The following is a 19,899-nucleotide window of genomic DNA, read 5'->3' on the forward strand; positions in this document are numbered from 1 at the left end:
TATTGCCCACTTAAGATCAAGTGGTTTTCATATGTTATGTAAATTCTACGTTAGCTCTATATTAAAAGAAAGTTGTTCCCGACGAAACAACACACAGAAACGAGTATGGGCGACTGAATCTTCAAATAACTTTGCGTCCGATAAGAGGCTCACTAAGGAAAAGTGTAAGACGCACTTGGAGCACTATGTGACCCGACGAAGTTAACACATTAAACTCGTTGGGCATGCGAGGGAAACGCTTCGTTTTTAACCGCTCAACGATGATACTTTATTATGACCCTAGTAAGATGACCAATACAGCCGCCATCTTGCCAGAGGAACGACTTCACTTCTGCGCAATCATTTCCACTCCAGCAACTTTTTTTAATCCTCCTTGGTATAGACGGCCATTCTGGCGAGATTTGATCTATCTGAGCGATTCGCTAAGCTGCCATCTTGTTTAGACAGCAAAGTAGCCTGCATCGCATTTGTCTACGATGCGGTCTTCTCGGAGCGGAGCTAGGGTGGCACCCTAGCCGTCTACGGTGAGTACTGGAATACAGCGAGTGAGTAGTTCCCCCTCTGGAGCTAGAGTTTCCAAAGAAACCTGGCGCTGCAATCGTGTACTCTTAGTCTGTCTGCGTATTTTTTACAGATTCAGTTTCGTTCTTCGCGCAGCGTGGGTATAAACAACGGAGGCGTTGGTACAACAAAGGCACTGAAGCAGCGCCATTGTTGTTCAAAAAGGCTGAAGACCACTAGGTATGAAGTTTACTGCGGCTTTGGAGTCGTATTTGACAGCTTACGTCGTCTACTTACCGCTGTGCATAGATGTAGCATCTTATGCCAGTTCAAAATATCAGTTCGAGTTAATTCACGTTTTTTTTCGTGAGCGCGTCTTGCCAAAACTCGTTTAAATCGACTACAAAACGACAGCAAAGCTAAGTAGACGCACAAGATTGACCTTGGACGCATTGTCATGCCCTTCTGGCTCGACTTCACACACACACACACACACACACACACAAAAACGAGAGGTGCGTTGGGGGCAGACCACTTGGTTAGACGCAGCAGACAAGACGTTAAGCATTTCTCACTTAGCTTTCGTCTCTCCCATGGGTATTTTGTGAAGAAATCTCCCAACCCCGTTTTTTATTTACTTTTTTTTTTCTTTTTCACTTGACCTTAAAGTCGCTTGTTATGGCATAGTCAGTTGAAGCCGATCGCTTTTCCAACGACGTGTGACGTTTGACTTTGAGTTAAGTGATCCCGAGTTGTTGACGTGCAGATATACTGCCTTTTCTTGCATCCAGCAGCTCACCAGCGCCAGATTTCCCTCTAGGTAAGTTTGTGAGCGACTCTATGATCTAAACACGGCCGCCTGGACCTGAAGCATATCCGAAGCCTATGCTTCCCATAATTCTCATGGGGGTACAACTACAAGCGCCGCTGAAAGAGCCCACGTAGGAACTTGCGCCAGATTTCCCTCTAGGTATTATTGTATGAAACTCTATGCGTTTGGGTAACGCCTCTTTTATTAGGATGCCTGACGAATGGCTCGTGTTGCCAGCGGAGTCGCCCTGCCTTCAGTTTCGAGCAAGCGCCACGGCGTTGCGCTCGCGACCGACAATATTATCACGGCGTTTTTTTACTTGTGGTCCCTATAGGCTCGTCAGTATTCAACACTTTCCTTTCTCCGTGGTATTCAAGATTGATATGATATTTTTTTTTTATTGATATGATATATAAGGAGATGTTGGCGCACCATTATGGCGCCGGCTACTCCTTAGCCGTTAATTGAACCTTGAACACGTATCTTGAAGCAAAAACATACAAAGCAGTGCATGGAAAATAGAAAACTCAGGCACAGATATGTAAAGACACACTTATACGTATGTGGTGGTATTCAAGAGCTATCCAAGATCTGTAATTTCGGAGGCTATGCAAAATGTCGAGTTGTTGCACCGTCCGCCACAAGTGGCGCTAGAAACCAACACTAATTATAAAGGAAAGGATTATAAAGGAAAGACTGCAGGCATGAATAGAGGATGAGGGGGTGCTGGGGGAACTGTAGAATGGGTTTCGGAAACACAGGAGGTTGGAAGACAATCTGTTCTCACTGACGCAGTGCATTGAAATAGCAGAAAAGGAACTCAGGCCCCTGTGGCTAGCATTTTTGGATATCAAGGGAGCGTATGATTGCGTGGTTCAAGAGGACTTGTGGGGAATACTAGACACACTGGGTGTGGAAGACGGAGTCACTAATCTTTTAAAGGAAATCTATAAAAGTAACATGGTAGTTATAAAGTGGGAAAAGCAGGTATCCAAGCCCACAGAGGTGAAACGGGGACTTAGGCAGGGGTGTCCACTATCACCCTTGTTATTCATGATGTACCTACAAGGATTAGAGGCCAAATTAGAGGGAAGTGGACTCGGCTTCAACCTCTCTTTAGTCAAACAAGGAAAACTCATTGATCAGGCACTACCAGCATTAATGTACGCAGATGATATAGTGCTAATGGCCGACAACAAGGAAGATTTGCAGAGATTGATGGACACCTGCGGTAATGAGAGAGATAGGTTAGATTTTAGATTCAGTAAGGACAAATCAGCAGTCATGATTTTTAATGATAACGAAGGTAGTGAGCTTAGAATACAGGAGGTCACGCTAGAGATAACAGATAAATACAAATACAAAAAGCAATGGGACCGAGTACCTAAGGGAACACGAAATATACGTGACGAATAAACGTAATAGGAATGCAGCTGTGATGAAAAATAGGGCACTGTGGAATTACAATAGGTATGATGTTGTGAGAGGAATATGGAAAGGGGTCATGGTTCCTGGGCTGATGTTCGGAAATGCGGTCTTGTTCATGAGATCAGAAGTTCAAGCAAGATTAGAAATTAAGCAACGTGGAATAGGTAGGCTTGCCTTAGGAGCTCACGGAAATACACCAAATCAGGGAGTACAAGGTGATATGGGATTAACATCATTTGAGGGCAGGGAAGCTAGCAGCATGATAAAATTTGAGAAGTGATTGAGAGAAATGGGGGAGGAGCGTTGGGCTAGGAAGGTATTCAGCTACTTGTACATGAAGAATGTCGATACAAAATGGAGGAAGCGAACCAGGAAATTGACTGGTAAATACTTAGAAAACAGCAGGTGGCCAAACCAAAAAGAACTATCGGTTAAGAAGAAAGTGAAGGAAACGGAGACTGACATGTGGATAATTGGAACGATTAAGAAGTCCGTACTAGAGATCTGTCGAACTTTTAAGCAGGAACTTGCCAAAGAAAGAATCTATGATAATACTCGGGGTAGTTCTCTACTGTTTGAGGCCAGGACGGGAGTATTGCGAACCAAGACATATCGGGCCAAATACGAAGGGGTAGACACGGTATGCAGTGCATGTGGAGAGGAGGAGGAAACTGCTGACCACTTGATAATGTTCTGTAAAGGGCTTCACCCAATAATTCAGGATGATGGCGCAGAGTTTTTCAAAGTACTGGGGTTTAGGGACAGGGAGGGCAAAATAGACTTTAAGCGGGTAGACTTAACTAGAAGGAGGTTATCTGATTGGTGGCTTAAGTCAAGGCACGAGTGAAAATTAAACCCTTCACTGCAAAGTACGAATCCTCAACCTCACTATTTAAAGAATAAAGAAAGATAAATCTAATAGCTAGTTACCTAAGTATTACGGCTAGGTGACGGTAGCCGCCGCCCGATCTAAAGGGTACAGCCACATCCATCCATTTATCCAATCGAAAATGAAAGAGAGAAAGAGTGTGGCAGCTGCTCTCACGTGGCAGGCTGTGGACAGGCATCTAAATAGAGGAGGCGTTGGTTTGGGCTACAACGATAACAGAGCACGACGATGCAACGGAGTCATATTTGGCTGTTAGAGGTTCGCGGCATCTGGTAACCCTGTGACGCGGGCCAAGGCGGTTAATCCGCTCCCAATGTCTATGGTCATTGTCGATAAAACGTATTCTAGCTTATATGGTAAATATTTGATAGCCAACGGCCATGCAGGCTTCAACAGTTACTCAAAATGCCATCACCCTAAAAGGTTCTGCCCAGATCGTGGCGGAGTTCTTCAGTAAGTTGGAATGTTTTTACTCCGTTTTATAAAATGACGCCCGAGATTCAAGTAATTTTATGTCCTTGTGCTGTGTTGCTTTCCATTTTATTATGTTACATCTGGGCTAATCAAACCTGAGAACGCTGTAACAGCAAGGCATTTTGTAATACCAACGCTGTTGTGAACGTACCGATGGCCTCGCGTACTTGCTACGCTTGTCAGTGCCTGCCAGTGTCCTTGATAGTTGTGGCAGCTCTTTGCACTTAAATTTTGCTCGCGAGGTAACGTGAACCCATGACGATAGCCCTTTTTTTTTCTCACCTAAGTAAAAAATTGCACATGCGAAGCGCCGCACGCGTTGTGTTCAAGTCATCGCCGCAGGCTCTTTGTAGTTCTCCCTGTAAAGTTTGTAGCGGTTAAATTGTCCCTGCTCTCCCCGGCGCGGTGGTCTAGTGGGTAAGGTTGCGGGATCGACCTGCAGGTCGCGGGATTGAATCCCGGCTGTGGTGGCTGCATTTTTGGTGGTCGCGAAAATGGTGTAGACCCGTGTGCTCAGATTTGGGTGCACATTAAAGAACACATAGTTTCCTAAATATACACTTGAGAGAACTCTGGCTCTAGTGTCTATAGATGTCAGACTCTGCCCAGGCGGCGCTGCGAAAAACGCCGCCACCACAGGCCCCCTCGGCGCGCCGGCCATAAATGGGTAGTGCAAAGAGAGCCGTGCGCAAGTGAACATGCATAGGCCCTTCTCATTCGTTGGCCTTGAGGCGCGGTTTTCTGAAAATCAAGGACCTGGCAAGCATCTTCCTCCAATCTAACCACGCCTTAGGAGAGTATACTGCTCATGAAAATGAACTGCGGGTACAATACAAAATGTGTTTCAGTTATTTCGGCGTACTGCAACTGGCAATTTAAGTGTAAGCGAGCATCGCATGACATCGAGTCTGAGGCAAGCACTTAAACGTGCTTTTTGTAACGCCTGAATGCGTTAAACTTGGGCATACACACATGATTTCAAATTGATGAAGTGCATACACAAGCAATGTATCTTATGATCAGTGGTATGAAGTTATCTTTATCCGGCACGGATAGCACTGGCGATTTTCGCCTTTGCAGTGGCATTTTCCATCGTGATCTCTTGCTTCCTGTGCATTGAACAGTGTTTTATTATCCATGCTAGAATGTTCTGTTGATGGTTGTCATCCGTTTATATGTACTGCAAATGGGGATACATGCATGTCCACTTTATAGGTGTACAATGAAAGGCAAAACCGAGGCCCCCGAAATAGCTCTGGCAATCGCAGAGACTAACGGCAAGAAAAACCTAATTGTGGTCATGATCATTTTGCGATCTACCTGATGACGTATGTGTTCGCATTTACTAACTAAAGCCGGAACTTAGAGGCTTGAAAGCACTACGTGCATAATGCTGTGTGGCGGTGACAACTTCAGATTATATGTGGTTGTGGGCGTGTGCGATGTTTATCGTGTGCACCACGGTCAGAGGCTCTGTTAAGCTTCATAATCAAAGTTGCCATGGTTCTCCGTCAAGGCAACTCAAAACGATTACAAGAGAACTACATTACCACACTTTCTCATGCAAATGGCTGTGGAGAACGCGAATAATTCGCTTACCCAACACGTTCACAACGACACGTATCCAGCGCCCTTGCCGTTCTGCATCGCGAAAGCTGCGGAAATCAGTAAAACTAAAGCCCTTTACATCTGTGGCAATACACAGCGCAACACTAGCATAGACTGGAGTCTTTTTTTGTAGAGTGCAGAGCTGTTGCGTCGGCTTTGTTTTCGCTGTTGTTTTGGCGAGTGAAGCAGCAAACACTTCACGGCGATTCAGTGATGCTTCCGACTAGTGAAGAGAAATTCGTAGCTCTTTTTTTTAAGTGTTGAATGTGCAAGTGCACCTAATATTTTGCTCAATCATTGTTTCGTACGCTGTAGTTGCACCTGGTGCGCAGCAAACTGCAAGGGAGTTCGGCTTTGCACTACTCAAAACTGCATCGACAAGTGGCGCTGCGTATTCACAAAACCCCAGAGTGACGTGTATGGGAGCTGAAATGCATGGTGCTTCAGGGAGCATGGGAATGATGGGTAGTACATGAATTTGTCTAATCTTCATACTTCTAGCTTCGTGTGTGTTTGTGTGGCTTGGAGCTACTTTCTCACGAAACGAAAATCGGCAAATGTTCAGCATTTGCGCTTCACCACTTTATTTGTTTAGGCTTACCATTTAAATTCGGGCCACGAAGTTCGAAATGGTTTGTTTTTTCCTTTGAAACAAAATGGAAACACAGCAATAAACGAAGCCACAAGTGCGATTCGCCCTCCGCAAGTACGAAGACTGGGCAAATCCGTGTACTACGCATCATTCCCATGGTCCCTGAACGATCGCAGCGCCAGAGTCCCCTCTAGTTAATTTTTGGAAACTATGTGAAAGGACCTCAGATAGTCGACATTTCCGGAGCTCTCCACTATGGCGTCTCTCATAATCATATGGTGGTTTTGGGACGTTAAACCCTACATATCCATCAAATTGTCCCTGCTTGAGATGTGAGCCACATATGAAGTTATGGCAAATCATGTGGATACATATATGTGTATTGTACAGTATTCAATGCCACAGAGTAATCGATGTTACATTTAATTATTTTTAATATGGTTAGCGTGCGTCTCTTTCAATGTCTATTCTAGCCACCAATAGAAACTCAAAAGTGGATGTGCTTTCTCTTGCTACCTTTTGCTGACGTACGCACGAAGCAGCTGCCATGGTGCAAAAAAAACATACACTCATGCATATCCTTTCAAGAAGGACCAAGCTGTACATTAGGTTTGGGAGCATCTCACCATGAGAGGTGCTCCCATACAGACCCAGACATTATTCCTCTAGGAGTCTGTTCTTTCTTACATTTTTGCAGTCACGCCATCAAAGCTGGATAGACAGCCAGGCCAGAGTGGGTATGAGTGGTGAAAACAAATGCTCTTGTATTTATAAAGGATAGTATTGTATTGTCTGACAAATAGAGCATGATTAATGCCATTAAGTGTTAGGACCTCAATACCACTTAACTAAAGGCACCGACAACAGACAAGAGCATGTGTTTAGATCATGGTTGAAATGATAATAAATTATAATGACATATTGATGTACTTTTTGTGATCTGAGTAACATTTATAATTTAAAATCAAGTTTAAAAGTATAGCAAAACTTTTGAAGGTGGATTATGGAGTCTTCGCTGTGTGCAATCTAATGCTTTCATGTGCACCGTGATTGTTGCTGAACATTAGAGCATGTATATTGTCACGTCCCTTTAAAAGTCCAGGTGAGGTTTATTGGACGTAGGGATAGAGCAGCAGGACTCTTGCCAGACGCGTCGCTTGGGCGTGCATGCGAGAGACGGATAGCACGTGCATTTATTTTGTGTCCTGTGCCTCTGCATGAGCATGTCACCCGCTTTAATCTACGGGTGGCAATATTATGATCTTTAGATGCTCTATTCAGTGCATATGAGGTAAAAGGAATTACACACTGAGAAGTATCTAGTGGGACATGTTCATGGAAGCTAGTGGAACATGTTGTAGAGTCATGGTACATGTGTGCCGAGTGCATGCATACACAACAGACCTCCACGCACCGCACAAACCCAAACCCCTGTCATGCTCATTTCCCGCTTTTAGCAGCATTTGTTGTGTGTATATGGCTTCATTGTCACAGCAGATCGAAGCATTTTGATTATAAATGTTTCATGACATTTTCTGCATTACTATTCCATGATTAGACACTATGATCGTTCAGCTTTTTGTTGCACAAAAGAAAGCAGTTTTCATAAAACTTGACCGTTAGCCCCCTTGAAGCTGGCACTACATATTTTAGTCATGGCAAATGCCATCATGATAGCTGGATTCATTGCAGCATTGATGAAATTGCCAGAATTCTATTAAAATCATTGATGAGCATACTTTCTATAGACTGATGTTTACTTCAGAAATGTGTTCATGTGCAGCTATAGCTATTTGCATGTGTGAGTGGGCAAATTCGAAACTGTGCAAGTGATATCAAAATTTCTTGGCATTATATGCATCAATGTGATACTGCATGAATGACCTCAAACTACGCTAGTGTCAATATTTATGACGGAACAGTATGGGTATTGTTTTTCTGTAGTATGTCATTAAGGAACCAACTTGACATTATGTTAAGCTGGGTGGAAATCTGGCAAAAGTGGATGTCCTTACAAAAATGAGGTAGTCATAATACCGTATTTACTTGAATAAAACAGCAGTTTTTTTTTCCCAGATTTTTGCTACCTGAAGTCGAGCCTCGTGTAACAATTGAATGCAGATATCACCAAAATTCAAGTAGTCTAAAAAGCGTAATAGTGCACGCAATTCTTTGCTTTTTGTTTTTTTCTCTCCTAGACGCAATGAAAAGTCATTGCTGGTATTACAATCGGTGGTCGCGTTACAATTGAGTGAATGTGGCTCATGCTGTTCAAAATTGGCCATGTGTGAAGTTTAAAGCTAGTTTATGTTTTCCGTACAGATTATGGCATCAACAGCATACTCTACCAGCGTGGAGTCTACCCACCAGAGATGTTTGCTACTGTTCAGAAGTATGGTCTCAGTATTCTTGTAACATGTGACAAATCCCTGCAGAAGTATTTGGATACAATCTTGGCACAACTCAAAGGTTAGTAATATAAGGCATTTACAAGGGCCACTAAACAACCCTGTGGTCCGAAAAATGTTATGAAGAGAAACTTGTGCACTTTTGCTGTGTGAACATCCTGCTGCAAGGATTTTTTGTTTGAATACATGCTATAATAAGGAAGTTAAAGAGGTTAGAACAACCGTTTCAGCTGGTTTCAAATTTTCATGCGGCCACGCCACCCTTCTCCATCATAGGGCGAGGGAAGGCGTAGCCCGTCGTGACTCTGTTCACTTTGGCAGTGTGACACAACGTTAGCGATACGCCATTGCCGCACAGCCAATCACTGAGGAGGACGTCCCCGACATGAGCACATGTCACGACGGCGCAAGGAGGAAGAGCAATTCGAGGAGCACCCTTCCCCCACCGGTAGAGCAGCGAAATGCCTATTTATCTAAGAGCCTTTCGTTCTGGCAATACAACTTCCCGGTAGTATCGAGCTCTGCAAAACGGCAGAGGGCAGCAAAAAAAAATGAAAATGCGGACTGGCGCAGTTGAAACTCCATCACTGGAAGGCCAAGGCACTATTTCGTAGAGCAAATGACCAATCCATGAGCTCAGTGATACATAAGTTGCCCATGGGCAAGCTTGCAATCGGTAGAGCCAGAAAGTGGGTAGAAGTTTTAGACTGCAAAGGGTTAAACGAAATACAGTCAAACAAAAATGAAACAAAAACTTATGTTTTATATAATGCAAGGAAGCTTATTGATAATTTTGCTTGATGACCTTGCAGATTGGCTCGAGGCAAAGGCTGTCCATCAAGTTGTTTTGGTGATATCAAGTGCTGAGACAAAGGAAGCATTAGAGCGCTGGGAGTTCAGAATTCAGTCAGATGAAGAGATGACAAATACCAGGTGAGTATGTGGGCAGAGCTTACCCAAATCTGCTCTTATAGAGCTGGAGTGAATCTTGCATACAGTTCCAATTACTGTGTCTCATAGTGATGAAATTTTATTGCTCTTCCTCTTGCCTGTGCACTTGAGCTTTTGCCAAAACACGGAGAAATTACAAAGCCTATCCCCCACAGCTCTCCTTCCAAACGATTACAAATGCGACTAATTTTATAGGCTTAATTGCAATTGTTCATGTGTGTCAATATTGAATAAAATACAAAAGCCATACCCACCCTCATTTTTTTTTTTTTCATTTTTATGAAACCAAATTTTTATGCCGGTGGCTGCAAGTGTCGAAAGCTGGATATATTTATGCAGTGCAGGAGCAGCTCATGATGGAACGATGGTGTATATTTAGCCCACCTCTGCCATGAAGACATGCTGCTACGATTTTAAGTGAAGAATAAGGCATTAGCTTACACCGATATTTTTGTGGTAGCATTGTCAATGTGACAAAAGGCCAGGGTGGAGAGATCAGAGTTATAGGTGCTATAAATAATCGTTGGTTTTAGCCAGCTGTCAGTTTTTGTGAGCCTGTGATGAAACTGAAAGCGTTTATTTCTCACAGAAATTTCTTTACTCTAAAAATTATTTTTCAAACTGTTTGAATGTGCATGTTATGCGAGGTCAATATTAGTAAATTAATAATAAAACTTGTTAACTTTGCTCACAGATGCATAAATTTAATGACTCCTTAGCTAAGCACTACCAAAGTGGTCACACAGTTCATAAACGTATTGCCCAAATCTTAAAAGTTTGAAGCAGCCTTATGCCTTATGTAGCATGCAATCAAAAAGCTTTTGCATAAGCTTCACAGACTTAAATGAATGGTTGCTTAAGGCATACATGTAAATATACAATGACACAGTGTGCTATGACAAATGCCAATGCTAGCTTCAGACGAATCTGAATGACTCACAAGCCTGTAACAGTTATTGAAGTGTAACATGCAACAGTCCTTTTATGGCCTCCCATATCTGGCCCAGAACAACGTGTTCTGCCCTTCATACCTTGAGCTTAAGGGAACAGGGTAAGTCCTATACTCGCCTTGTATTTTAGGCGAAATTCATGTACCTTTTTATCCATAACCATAACAGCTCCAGTGATTATTTTACTGTCATTGTAATCATGAGCCATTCCTCTTCTTAATGAAGCAGATTTAGCACTGAATATTGTAATGCTCAATTTTTGTAATTTTTTTACTTCAGGAACCTAATTATCACTCAATAATAGCTGTTAGATGTCATGTTGTAGAAGAGCACTTCCTTGCACAACCATAATTATGCTTCTGCAATATTCTCTATTATGTTATCTAAATGCTGGCTGAAATCTATGATTCTAGATACTGTGGTGGCTGATGAAAAGGAACATAAAAACAAAAAGAATGTTTTGATATAATCGCAATTTAAAGTTGATAAATGTCGGCATTATTTCAAAAGTACGATATAACAGCGAATCAACAGATCCTCTCAATAGGCACCAGCCATACACTCATCACCAATATAATTTTTTTCTTTTTATGTTGAAACATTTTGCCTGGCGAGCCTCACTTGTCACCTGCTATGCAGCCGCGTCAGTCGACGCAGTTCTAGGGTACGTAGGTGCTGCACTGTGCAGTGCCGTAGCGAAATTCCTAAATAGTTCAGCGGATTCACACGAGCTATATTGCCATCATTGAAAGTGAACACAGCATCAAGAGTGCATATTTAGTGTTTGGTGTCCAAGGAAAAATTTTTGTTTTTCAGAGCGTGCTCTCATAGAGCGTGCTCTCATAGAGCGTGCTCTCATAGGACAATCCAATGACTCATTATGGCTTTGAGCTTTTCCATGGAGGCATTTAGCCAGTAATTCTAGATGACCTAGTTCCAGATAATTTGGCTTGAGAGCCTCTATAACAGATGCTAGAAGGTGTTCTTTATGAGCGAGTGGTTCACCATTTAAGTGGGCTTTGTTGAATTTACACCAAGTTTCGGCATTCATTGAGTAAAGGCTGTGGGATTGGTTGGTATCCTTTGATGCCATGTGAAAATATGTGTACCGGACAGCTTTTCATATGTCCTTCAAGCTGGCTCTATTTCTTTTATTGGCCCGACGATAATAGTTTTGGTGCTTGTCAATGATAACACCACTAAAACGACCAGATATAGAGTTCCTGACTGAAAGCTTGATGTCACTGTTCTTTTGCTCTCGCAGTTCTGTGCCCATTCTTTTCTGTATGTGCCAAATGCACTCCAGCTTGCAAACTGTAACTTCTTCATACAACTGTGATGCTTGAACTGCAAGAATGTCTTGCTATGTAAGAATTGGGGCATGGTAGGACACCGCTCAAGTTTTGAAATATGTCACTTTTAGAGGGACAAAATAATGACTGATTCTGGTTCAGAAAAGGCTGCAGATGTCAAATAACGCTAAAAAAAAAAAAAAAAAAAATTCCCCATATTTTGCGTACCCTGTCCCCTTAAAGAGCATACAGGTCACTTTCACATGACTGCTGTGCACGAGTGCTTTTGGGATGTGGACTTAATTTGCATATAATGTTTATTGTATGCAGCAAGCCAAAGGAGAAGGAGCTGAGTGATATCCAGAATGAGATTAAGAGCGTCATTCGGCAAATTGTGGCAAGTGTCACATACTTGCCTATTCTGGAGACAGCATGTAAGGTTTTTGTGTTTTCTGGCTTACAGAAAAAGTGCTTTGATCTTTGATATTATTAATGAAATGTCTTTCAATTAAAATATATGCTGATATTACCATGACTATATCAGTGTTTGTCAGTGGCAAAACACTAGTCGCACTTTACCTTTGTGTTTATAATTTCTTTTAAGATCCTTTTCCTTACCTTGCTTTCCCTGAAGCTCCTGCATATGTCTTACAATTAAGAAGTGTAAATTTATTACAATACTTAATTTTGCCTATTGAGGTAAATGTATGCATCAATCAATATAAATGTACAGTAGAGCAATAAAATACACAAAATTCTTGCTTGCTTTCATCTTGTACTTGTAAAATTTATTGTATGATAAAAGGTTTCAAAGCTTTCAGTCTCAACAAGTACTTGCCATGAACCGTATCTTTTGCCAAGCATAAACTAATACGTATGTCATACTTGACCACATTTGCTGGGGTATAATGTGTGCAAAGCAGCCTGTTCTGCTTTGGTTCATCACTTACCTCATGATTGTGAAATAAAAATAGTAAAATTAGTGATAAGGTGCCTCAGACAGGCTGGCTTACATTTTGATAGGTGGACTAATCCTTGTCGATTGCACCTTGTCATCCTTGCCATTATTGTTCAAGGTAGGTCACCACCTTCGAGAAAAAAATTCTACAGTTGTAGTTGAAAACTTATAGTTATGGTTTTGGCTTATAGGTTTTAGGTAAATTTGAAGTTTAAAATGATGAGATTGCTAAAATGTAAAAAATAAAATTGATAAAGACCAAAATATGCCCCAAAAACTATGGACCATCTCTCCGAAGGGAACCCTAATGGGATGCGAAGCAGCAGTGGTGCGCTGGCGTTGACCCGGTTGAAATGGGCGTCGATGTGGGGGCTGGAAGAACAGTCTGAAGTGAAACTTGGTGTAGCGTTTACTCGAGTAAACGTTTCTTTAAAACGCAAAGACACGGGAGGCGGGACGGGTTGAAGACGCTTGCGCTCGGCTTCTTTGGCTTGCGTCTCGTCGATGTTACCCGCACGCCTTCTGTATTCTTGAACTCGATCGGTGTTCTTGGCTTGCACCTCGTCAGCGTCGCTGGTCTTCCACTGCCGACACTTGTGTTCGGCTTCCCTGGCTTGCGCCTCGTCGGTGTTGACGTTGCCATTTGCAAACGTGATTGGCTTCGCTAACCCTCGCAAAGCCGGCGACAGCCGGGAAAGGTACCCGCACACTAGCGGGAAGCATTCTGCGATGGCGTGCCGCCCGTCGGTGCGGTCGTGTGGCAAGCAGCAGCGCACTGTCCACATTGTCAGCACCGTGAAATTCTCGAGGTGCCGGCAATGCAGAAAGGTGGCGCGGGTTAGATGATGCCTACGTGAGGAGTAGGCTCGAGCATTGCGAGCGGTAGAGAAGGTGAAGCGAGAGAGCTGACACATGGCGAGCCCGCGGCAGGCGACGGAGAGAGGTCACTGCGCACTGCTAGGAGGGCGTGAGCTACTTGGCCCCGCTCCAACACCTGTGGCAAAGGGAGCGGTGCAGACGGAGAGACAGCGTTACACAGGCTAGTGTAAGAGCTGCTTGCATCTAATATGCATGTTGTGCTAACAGTCGGCAGAGCGGTTGGTGGCATGCAAGCACGACTTGGTAGGTACATAGTGAAGGCAATGTCGTTTGCATCTGACCTCCATGATCATGACGTCTCTTAGCTAACGTACATTATTATGAAGGTACTGATGCAATCGATATTTGGCAAGTTTGCTTTGGCCACAAAAAGTTACATCTTGTTTTCAATCACTCTGCTTGAACGCAGAGTTCCAACTATAAAGAAATAACACTCAAACGTTTGTGAAATTATTTATTAAAAGAAAATGTATTGCCGTTTGCATAGACATAGGTTGAAAAAATGTTTTTGTAAAAAAAATTTAAAGATTTCAACCGAATCTTAATAAAAAAAAATTCAGTATGTCGGAAATTCAGCAGGGCAAGTTCATAGCTTGGGAACTCCTCCGAAGCAGCACAATCTCCTTTTGAGCGAGTTGAAGCACATATTTTTTTTATAGGTCATTTTGCGTTTCCAGGTGACTCTCATCGACATGCTCCACAGTGGGCCCACACTTGGTATATTGATTTAATAACTCACATTGACACTACATCGCTATGCTATATTTCATGGTATGCTATAGCTTTCTCCTTGAAAGCACAGTCTAAAATAGCTTGAAATGGCATGCGAAAAGGAACACACAGCCAAGCGAAAACTCATCCAGCCTAAAAGAGTGCCACGGCCGTGTTGTTAAAATTTTAAAAGAAATTGAAAAATCATGCCCCACAAGCTTTAAGATGCGTTAAGATAATTTAGAGTTGCGTAATATGTATATGAAGATGCAATTATGACGAGATTGCTGGTCATAACTTTTGAATGGCTCAATATAACTACATAATTATTTAGCTAAATATTCTTGAGTGGACAGAGAGCTTGAGTATGTTAAATTAAAAACTTTTTTTCCCTAAAAATGCATTTTAAAGGCAGTGACTTGCCTTAAAGGGATCTGCGACACTTTTCAAACAGCCTTACTTGGCACTGGAACACGTGTAGCAATGATTACCGAGATGAATGCAACAAGAATTATGGAAATTGGTGCACGGAAAGGAAAGCTATGAGTCCTCAAAGTTCGAAACTCGAGCAGACGAGGAGAAACATTCTCTTTCGCATTTCACTCGTCTGCTGACGTCAAAGACCACTTCCAATCACAGCATGCGTCTCGTAAAGACATACTGGAAATGTCACCTCGTGGTGACCTTCAAAGAATGCCTCGCTACCACTCTTTTTGATGGCGTTGTTAGCATGGTTACTACGAGCCACGTGTGTCGGGCAGTGGACGTCCCCACGGTCACACTGTGTAAGATACACGCATGCGCTTTGGGCGGGGCCACTTCTTGGCTTGCTTGCCAGACGCGTTCTATGGCAACACCGGCGCCCATCACTTGTCGCATTTTTGGCATGCTAAAAACGTGGCATGTGTTTCCACCCTTAGTTGCTGGCGTACCATAGCCTCGTTCGCAGGCTAAGTGTTGTGTTTGTTGTTCTGAGAATACATCATTTAGAAACAGGAATGATTTTTTTCTGAGAAAGTGTAAAAAGGGTTTTTGCTGTGTTTAGCATTCAGCATTCACTCGTATGGTCTAGCTACCACCATATGAATATTGCATGCTATTTGTCGCGTCAAGCCAATCAAAAGCGAACAATATTTGTCGTCACGTCACATGACACGTCGTCAGTTCTCATAACAAAAATAGCCGATGTGTGTCGCCATAGTCTGATATCAAGGTAGTTTGTCCTGTGAATTCAAACTGTAACAACATCAATTTCGGCGTTGCCATTTGCGCAATGATATTGGTGCATTCCACAGCACCAGGTGAAGCGATGAAAAATACATGTTCAAATAGTGTCGCAGGGCCTCTTTAAACGGTTAGTGAATGATGTCACATGGTGTCGATGCCTGTAGCTGAGCAGGTGTTTCTTGGTCCTTTTGAATTTCACTTACGTTTTGATAAAAAAATTTTACATGAGAAATTAAATGGGTAACAGTTGAACACAAAAAGTTACACCATCTCCCAAAAACGGAACCATGTATAGATGTGAAGCAGCGGGTGCTAATGCTTACACTGGCAGTGACGTCGACACTGGCACTCATCGTGGCGTTGTGAAAGAGAGAAACCTGGGGAGCCGCAAAGCATGCAGTGGTGGACCGGTGTTTTGTGTCGGAACATGTCAATTGCTGCTAATGGACAGTGAGAAACAGAAGACTCCGATGGGACACGGAGACCCGCAGTCTGCTTTTAGTTAATGCACATGCTGTGAAATTTTATTGTTCAACAACGTGCAGGAGCAATCTCCTACAGGCACTACCTTCGATCAAGATCCAGTGCCTATATATATGGGGTGGCCAGTGAACGGCTGTGCAGCCCAAACAGTTGGTTTTTCCAATCAAGACACTCGAGCGCAGACGCTGCCTGCGTCGGAGCGTAGGAGAGAAAAGATATGGAGAGGGAATGTGCATGTTCAAAGGAGGTGTAAATGCTGCGGGAGGAATGCCTAGAGGAGAGGGGGGGGAGCAAGCATAGGTTAGCAGGAGCTCCCTGCGTCAGCATGCGAGGCGAGAAAGGGGGAGCGGATGTGCACTAAATGTGGTCAAGCTGCACACCGAATTGAGCTCGACCCTAAACTGCTTTGCATCTGGTAATATAGCAGAGTGCAGTGCTGTACTTGAGGTTATATTGTTGCACTGCAAAAAAATTGAGTGCCTGAGCAAAAGCCAATATGGTGATAGTCTTCCCAGTCTCGGACAGCACTGCCACTTACCTTTTTTTTCCCTCTTTTGTCCTCTTGAACTGAACACCTTTCAACATCACTTGCTTTTTGTGTTTCTCAGTCACCGTATTGGGGAATAAAATCATGCTGGTATTTTTTAGAAAAAAGAAAAAAAGCCAGGCCTGTGCGGAAGGCACAGCACTTTCACAGTGAAATCTGAAAGAGCGGCCTTTCAGAGCCCCTTTTTTACTCTCTTTAGTTAGCTGCTGCAATCCCACTTGCAGGGAACCTACTACGCTATAATTCATCATAACTTTTGTGTAGTAGGCAGGCATTCCTGTTCACCTTCTCTTGTGGCTCATACCCACTGTAGGGATTCGCCAGGCATTCGCTATGCCATCCTTTGTCACTCTTTGGAGAACTGGGGTACCCATTACACACTTGCAAGAAACTTTGTGCAATTTTTCTTTTGCTGTGGCTGACAACGATGAAAAATTATGCCTGAAGCTTTTGTAATAGGTTGCAGCATTCGACGACTCACTAATTACGCAATTTACATTGTGAGATGCCTGGTTGTTCCTTTGCTGTTGTAAAATGCTTAAGTACTCAAGTTAACAAGATTTCTTCCCTAACATCAAGCTTGCCTAAAGCTAGTTTGCAAAGGAGTTCCAAGCAGCAGCGTGGCTCAGTGGTAGAATACTGGGCTGGCACACAGGGGACCTGGGTTCGAATACCATTGTGTCCTTTGTGTTTTTTATTTACGAAGTTTTTTTCTAATTCAGCGCGATAGTGATTATGGACACCGGCGGCACTCGCGACCCTTGTTGTGATCTCATAACAGCTGTGCTCTAATATGTGTGAACTACCCGCCATTTCAATAAAATGCCTCTACACTAGCAGGAAGGCATAGATTGTCCTCAAGCTGAAAGGCATCTAACGTTCACCTGAAACGCAGTATCATGAAATGCTTGCTTTGTGCTCTCAATTTTTTTATCAAAACAAATTACAGTAATGAAAAATAAAGAGGAGCTTGTGTCATGATTCGTCCATAATTCAAGTAAAATCTTCCCTTAAGATTCTGAATGCACATCGGGAGTGCAGAGCCAAGCCATATAATTACCAAGCCTACTATATCTGTTGACCCACCCTATTTTATTCTGACTGATTCACATAGCCATAAAAAAGAAAAACATGCACACATACACACATATAGTGTGGGCATTCGTTATGCACTTCTTCTCATATATGCATTATCATAATCATCATCATCCGTCTGGGTCTCTGTCCTCATCTTCACTGGTTTTCACCACCATCATAATCGTGTGTGTGCGCGCTCTGTCTCAACTGCCCGTTTGCTGCCGAGCCCTTAGGCTGAATAAATGCTGTCTCAAACCCAGACGTCATACGTGGTGGAGGTGCTGTGTGTGTGTGTGTGTGTGTGTGTGTGTATATGTATATATATATATATATATATATATATATATATATATATATATATATATATATATATATATATATATATATATATATATATATATATATATAGAGAGAGAGAGAGAGAGAGAGAGAGAGAGGAACTATCTTACCTTGCTGCCTGCCTTCTTTTTCCTCAGGTGCTTTTGATCTTCTCATTTATACCAACAAGAAATCAAGACTGCCAAACAATTGGGAAGACTCGCCACCACTTCTCATTGAAGGCAACGAGACAGTCCACCTCAAGAGTTTTTCTACCAGTGTCCACACTGTGGATACTGCAGTGTGTTACAAGAACACATTGAAGATGTAACTGCGTATTGCCCTTCTTTCTCTCCTCTTCCTCCTTTTTTCTTTCTTTTTAACAACTTAGCATGTGAATCGTGGCACATTGTTGCAAATTAACTTTTTTAGGTGTGCCTGTCTTTTGCAGTGCATGCTATTAGTAGAATGGACTTTTACAATAAGACTTTTACAATAAAAGCATGACAATATTCACATTTAATCTGTTTTAGGTTAGTAAAGATAATTCATATTCTGTCTGCAGGGAGCAAGCATAGTTGGTGTCCTTTCATGCAATTTGCTTTCTTTGTTCCTTTGCTCAAAATATGAAAGCTCGAAAAAAAGCTTTTTTTCTCAGGGCATAAAAAATCAGGAAAAAGATAGTGGTTTAAGTTTACTGAATAAAATACAGATAAAATGTGGAAAAAGACAACAAACTCACGGGGTCCCATATACACTCACCTTACACAACGGAAGGCAAAGCCATCTTAGTCGATCTATCGGTCCTGCCCCACGACCCTCCAAAAGCTTTCTGCACCTAAACTGCTGCCAGGATCACAGGCACCTCACCCAATTTCGCACTGCCTTTGCGATTGGCTCACCTTTGACCAACCTTCAATATTGAGTGATGACTTCACTGTGTGACGTTACGTCGTGTGAAATCACTGCGATGCCATGATGTTGCAAATTTTTGCGATCTGTTTTCACAGGATTATTTTTAGCGTCGCCCGTAATGACGTCGCCAGTGGAAGACAGTGAAGCGGGGCGCTGGTCAATTTTAATGTTTGGTGAGGCATTTATGGCTTTTGCCAATAAACGTGGGCCAGCAAGCACTGCAATGGAATTTAGAACAAACACTAGTCCTCGTTCTAGTTTCTTTGCGTATTGCTAGTCTTCTACAATGTGGTGTCAAAAATCTCCATTTGGACACTTGTCTATCACATGTATCAAGGGGCCTTATACTTGACTGCTTTGCGCTGTATGCGGCAAAGACTGATAATAGATTTTTCGTGATTGGAGTGGGCACCAAACCTCAACTTCAAGAGCTGATTGGATGAGTTGCCTAAAGATCAAACAGTCAGCTCATTGAGCACAAAGCATGAAAATGTGCGGGAAGTCGAGCTGTTACTTACAGATCCTACCGTCAACAAGCCCAAGCTGTCAGCTATTTTTGATCGTCTATCTGGCAGCAATGACAAGCTCTCGAAGCTCAATGATGAACTATAAGAGCATTAGCAACTGATGGGATTTTATGAGCCAAAACCACAATATGATTATGAGGTACATCATAGTGGAGGGCTCCGAAAACTTCAACCACTTGAGGTCTTTTATGTGCACCTAAATACAAGTATATGGGCTTTCCGCCTGCATTGAAAATGCAACACGTGAAGCACACATTGAGAGCGGTGAGCTGGAAAATGCAACTGCTGCAGAGTACAGCGATCAAGCTATCAGCATGGATGGATGCTGTGATTAGCTGCAAACCTACTGATTT

General features: G+C 42.8%; 1 protein-coding gene across 3 annotated transcripts; it reads left to right on the forward strand.

The window, feature by feature from the left end:
- The first annotated feature begins 401 nt into the window (after positions 1-401).
- mad2 (mitotic arrest deficient 2) lies at positions 402-18,627 on the forward strand. Of its 3 annotated transcripts, XM_037435910.2 has the most exons (6): positions 402-524; positions 635-741; positions 8,626-8,772; positions 9,524-9,644; positions 12,235-12,338; positions 18,263-18,627. In XM_037435910.2, the coding sequence occupies exons 3-6, from the start codon at positions 8,676-8,678 to the stop codon at positions 18,433-18,435; spliced, it is 495 nt and encodes a 164-aa protein (XP_037291807.1). In that variant the 5' UTR covers positions 402-524; positions 635-741; positions 8,626-8,675; the 3' UTR covers positions 18,436-18,627. The 3 variants fall into 3 exon arrangements, with proteins under 3 accessions (XP_037291807.1, XP_075734623.1, XP_037291806.1); XM_075878508.1 differs by lacking the exons at positions 402-524; positions 635-741 and adding an exon at positions 1,089-1,321; XM_037435909.2 differs by lacking the exons at positions 402-524; positions 635-741 and adding an exon at positions 3,834-4,082.
- The last annotated feature ends 1,272 nt before the right edge of the window (positions 18,628-19,899 follow it).

This window comes from Rhipicephalus microplus, chromosome X (assembly GCF_043290135.1).
Source record: "Rhipicephalus microplus isolate Deutch F79 chromosome X, USDA_Rmic, whole genome shotgun sequence".
In the NCBI taxonomy this organism is placed as follows: Eukaryota; Metazoa; Arthropoda; class Arachnida; order Ixodida; family Ixodidae; genus Rhipicephalus; species Rhipicephalus microplus.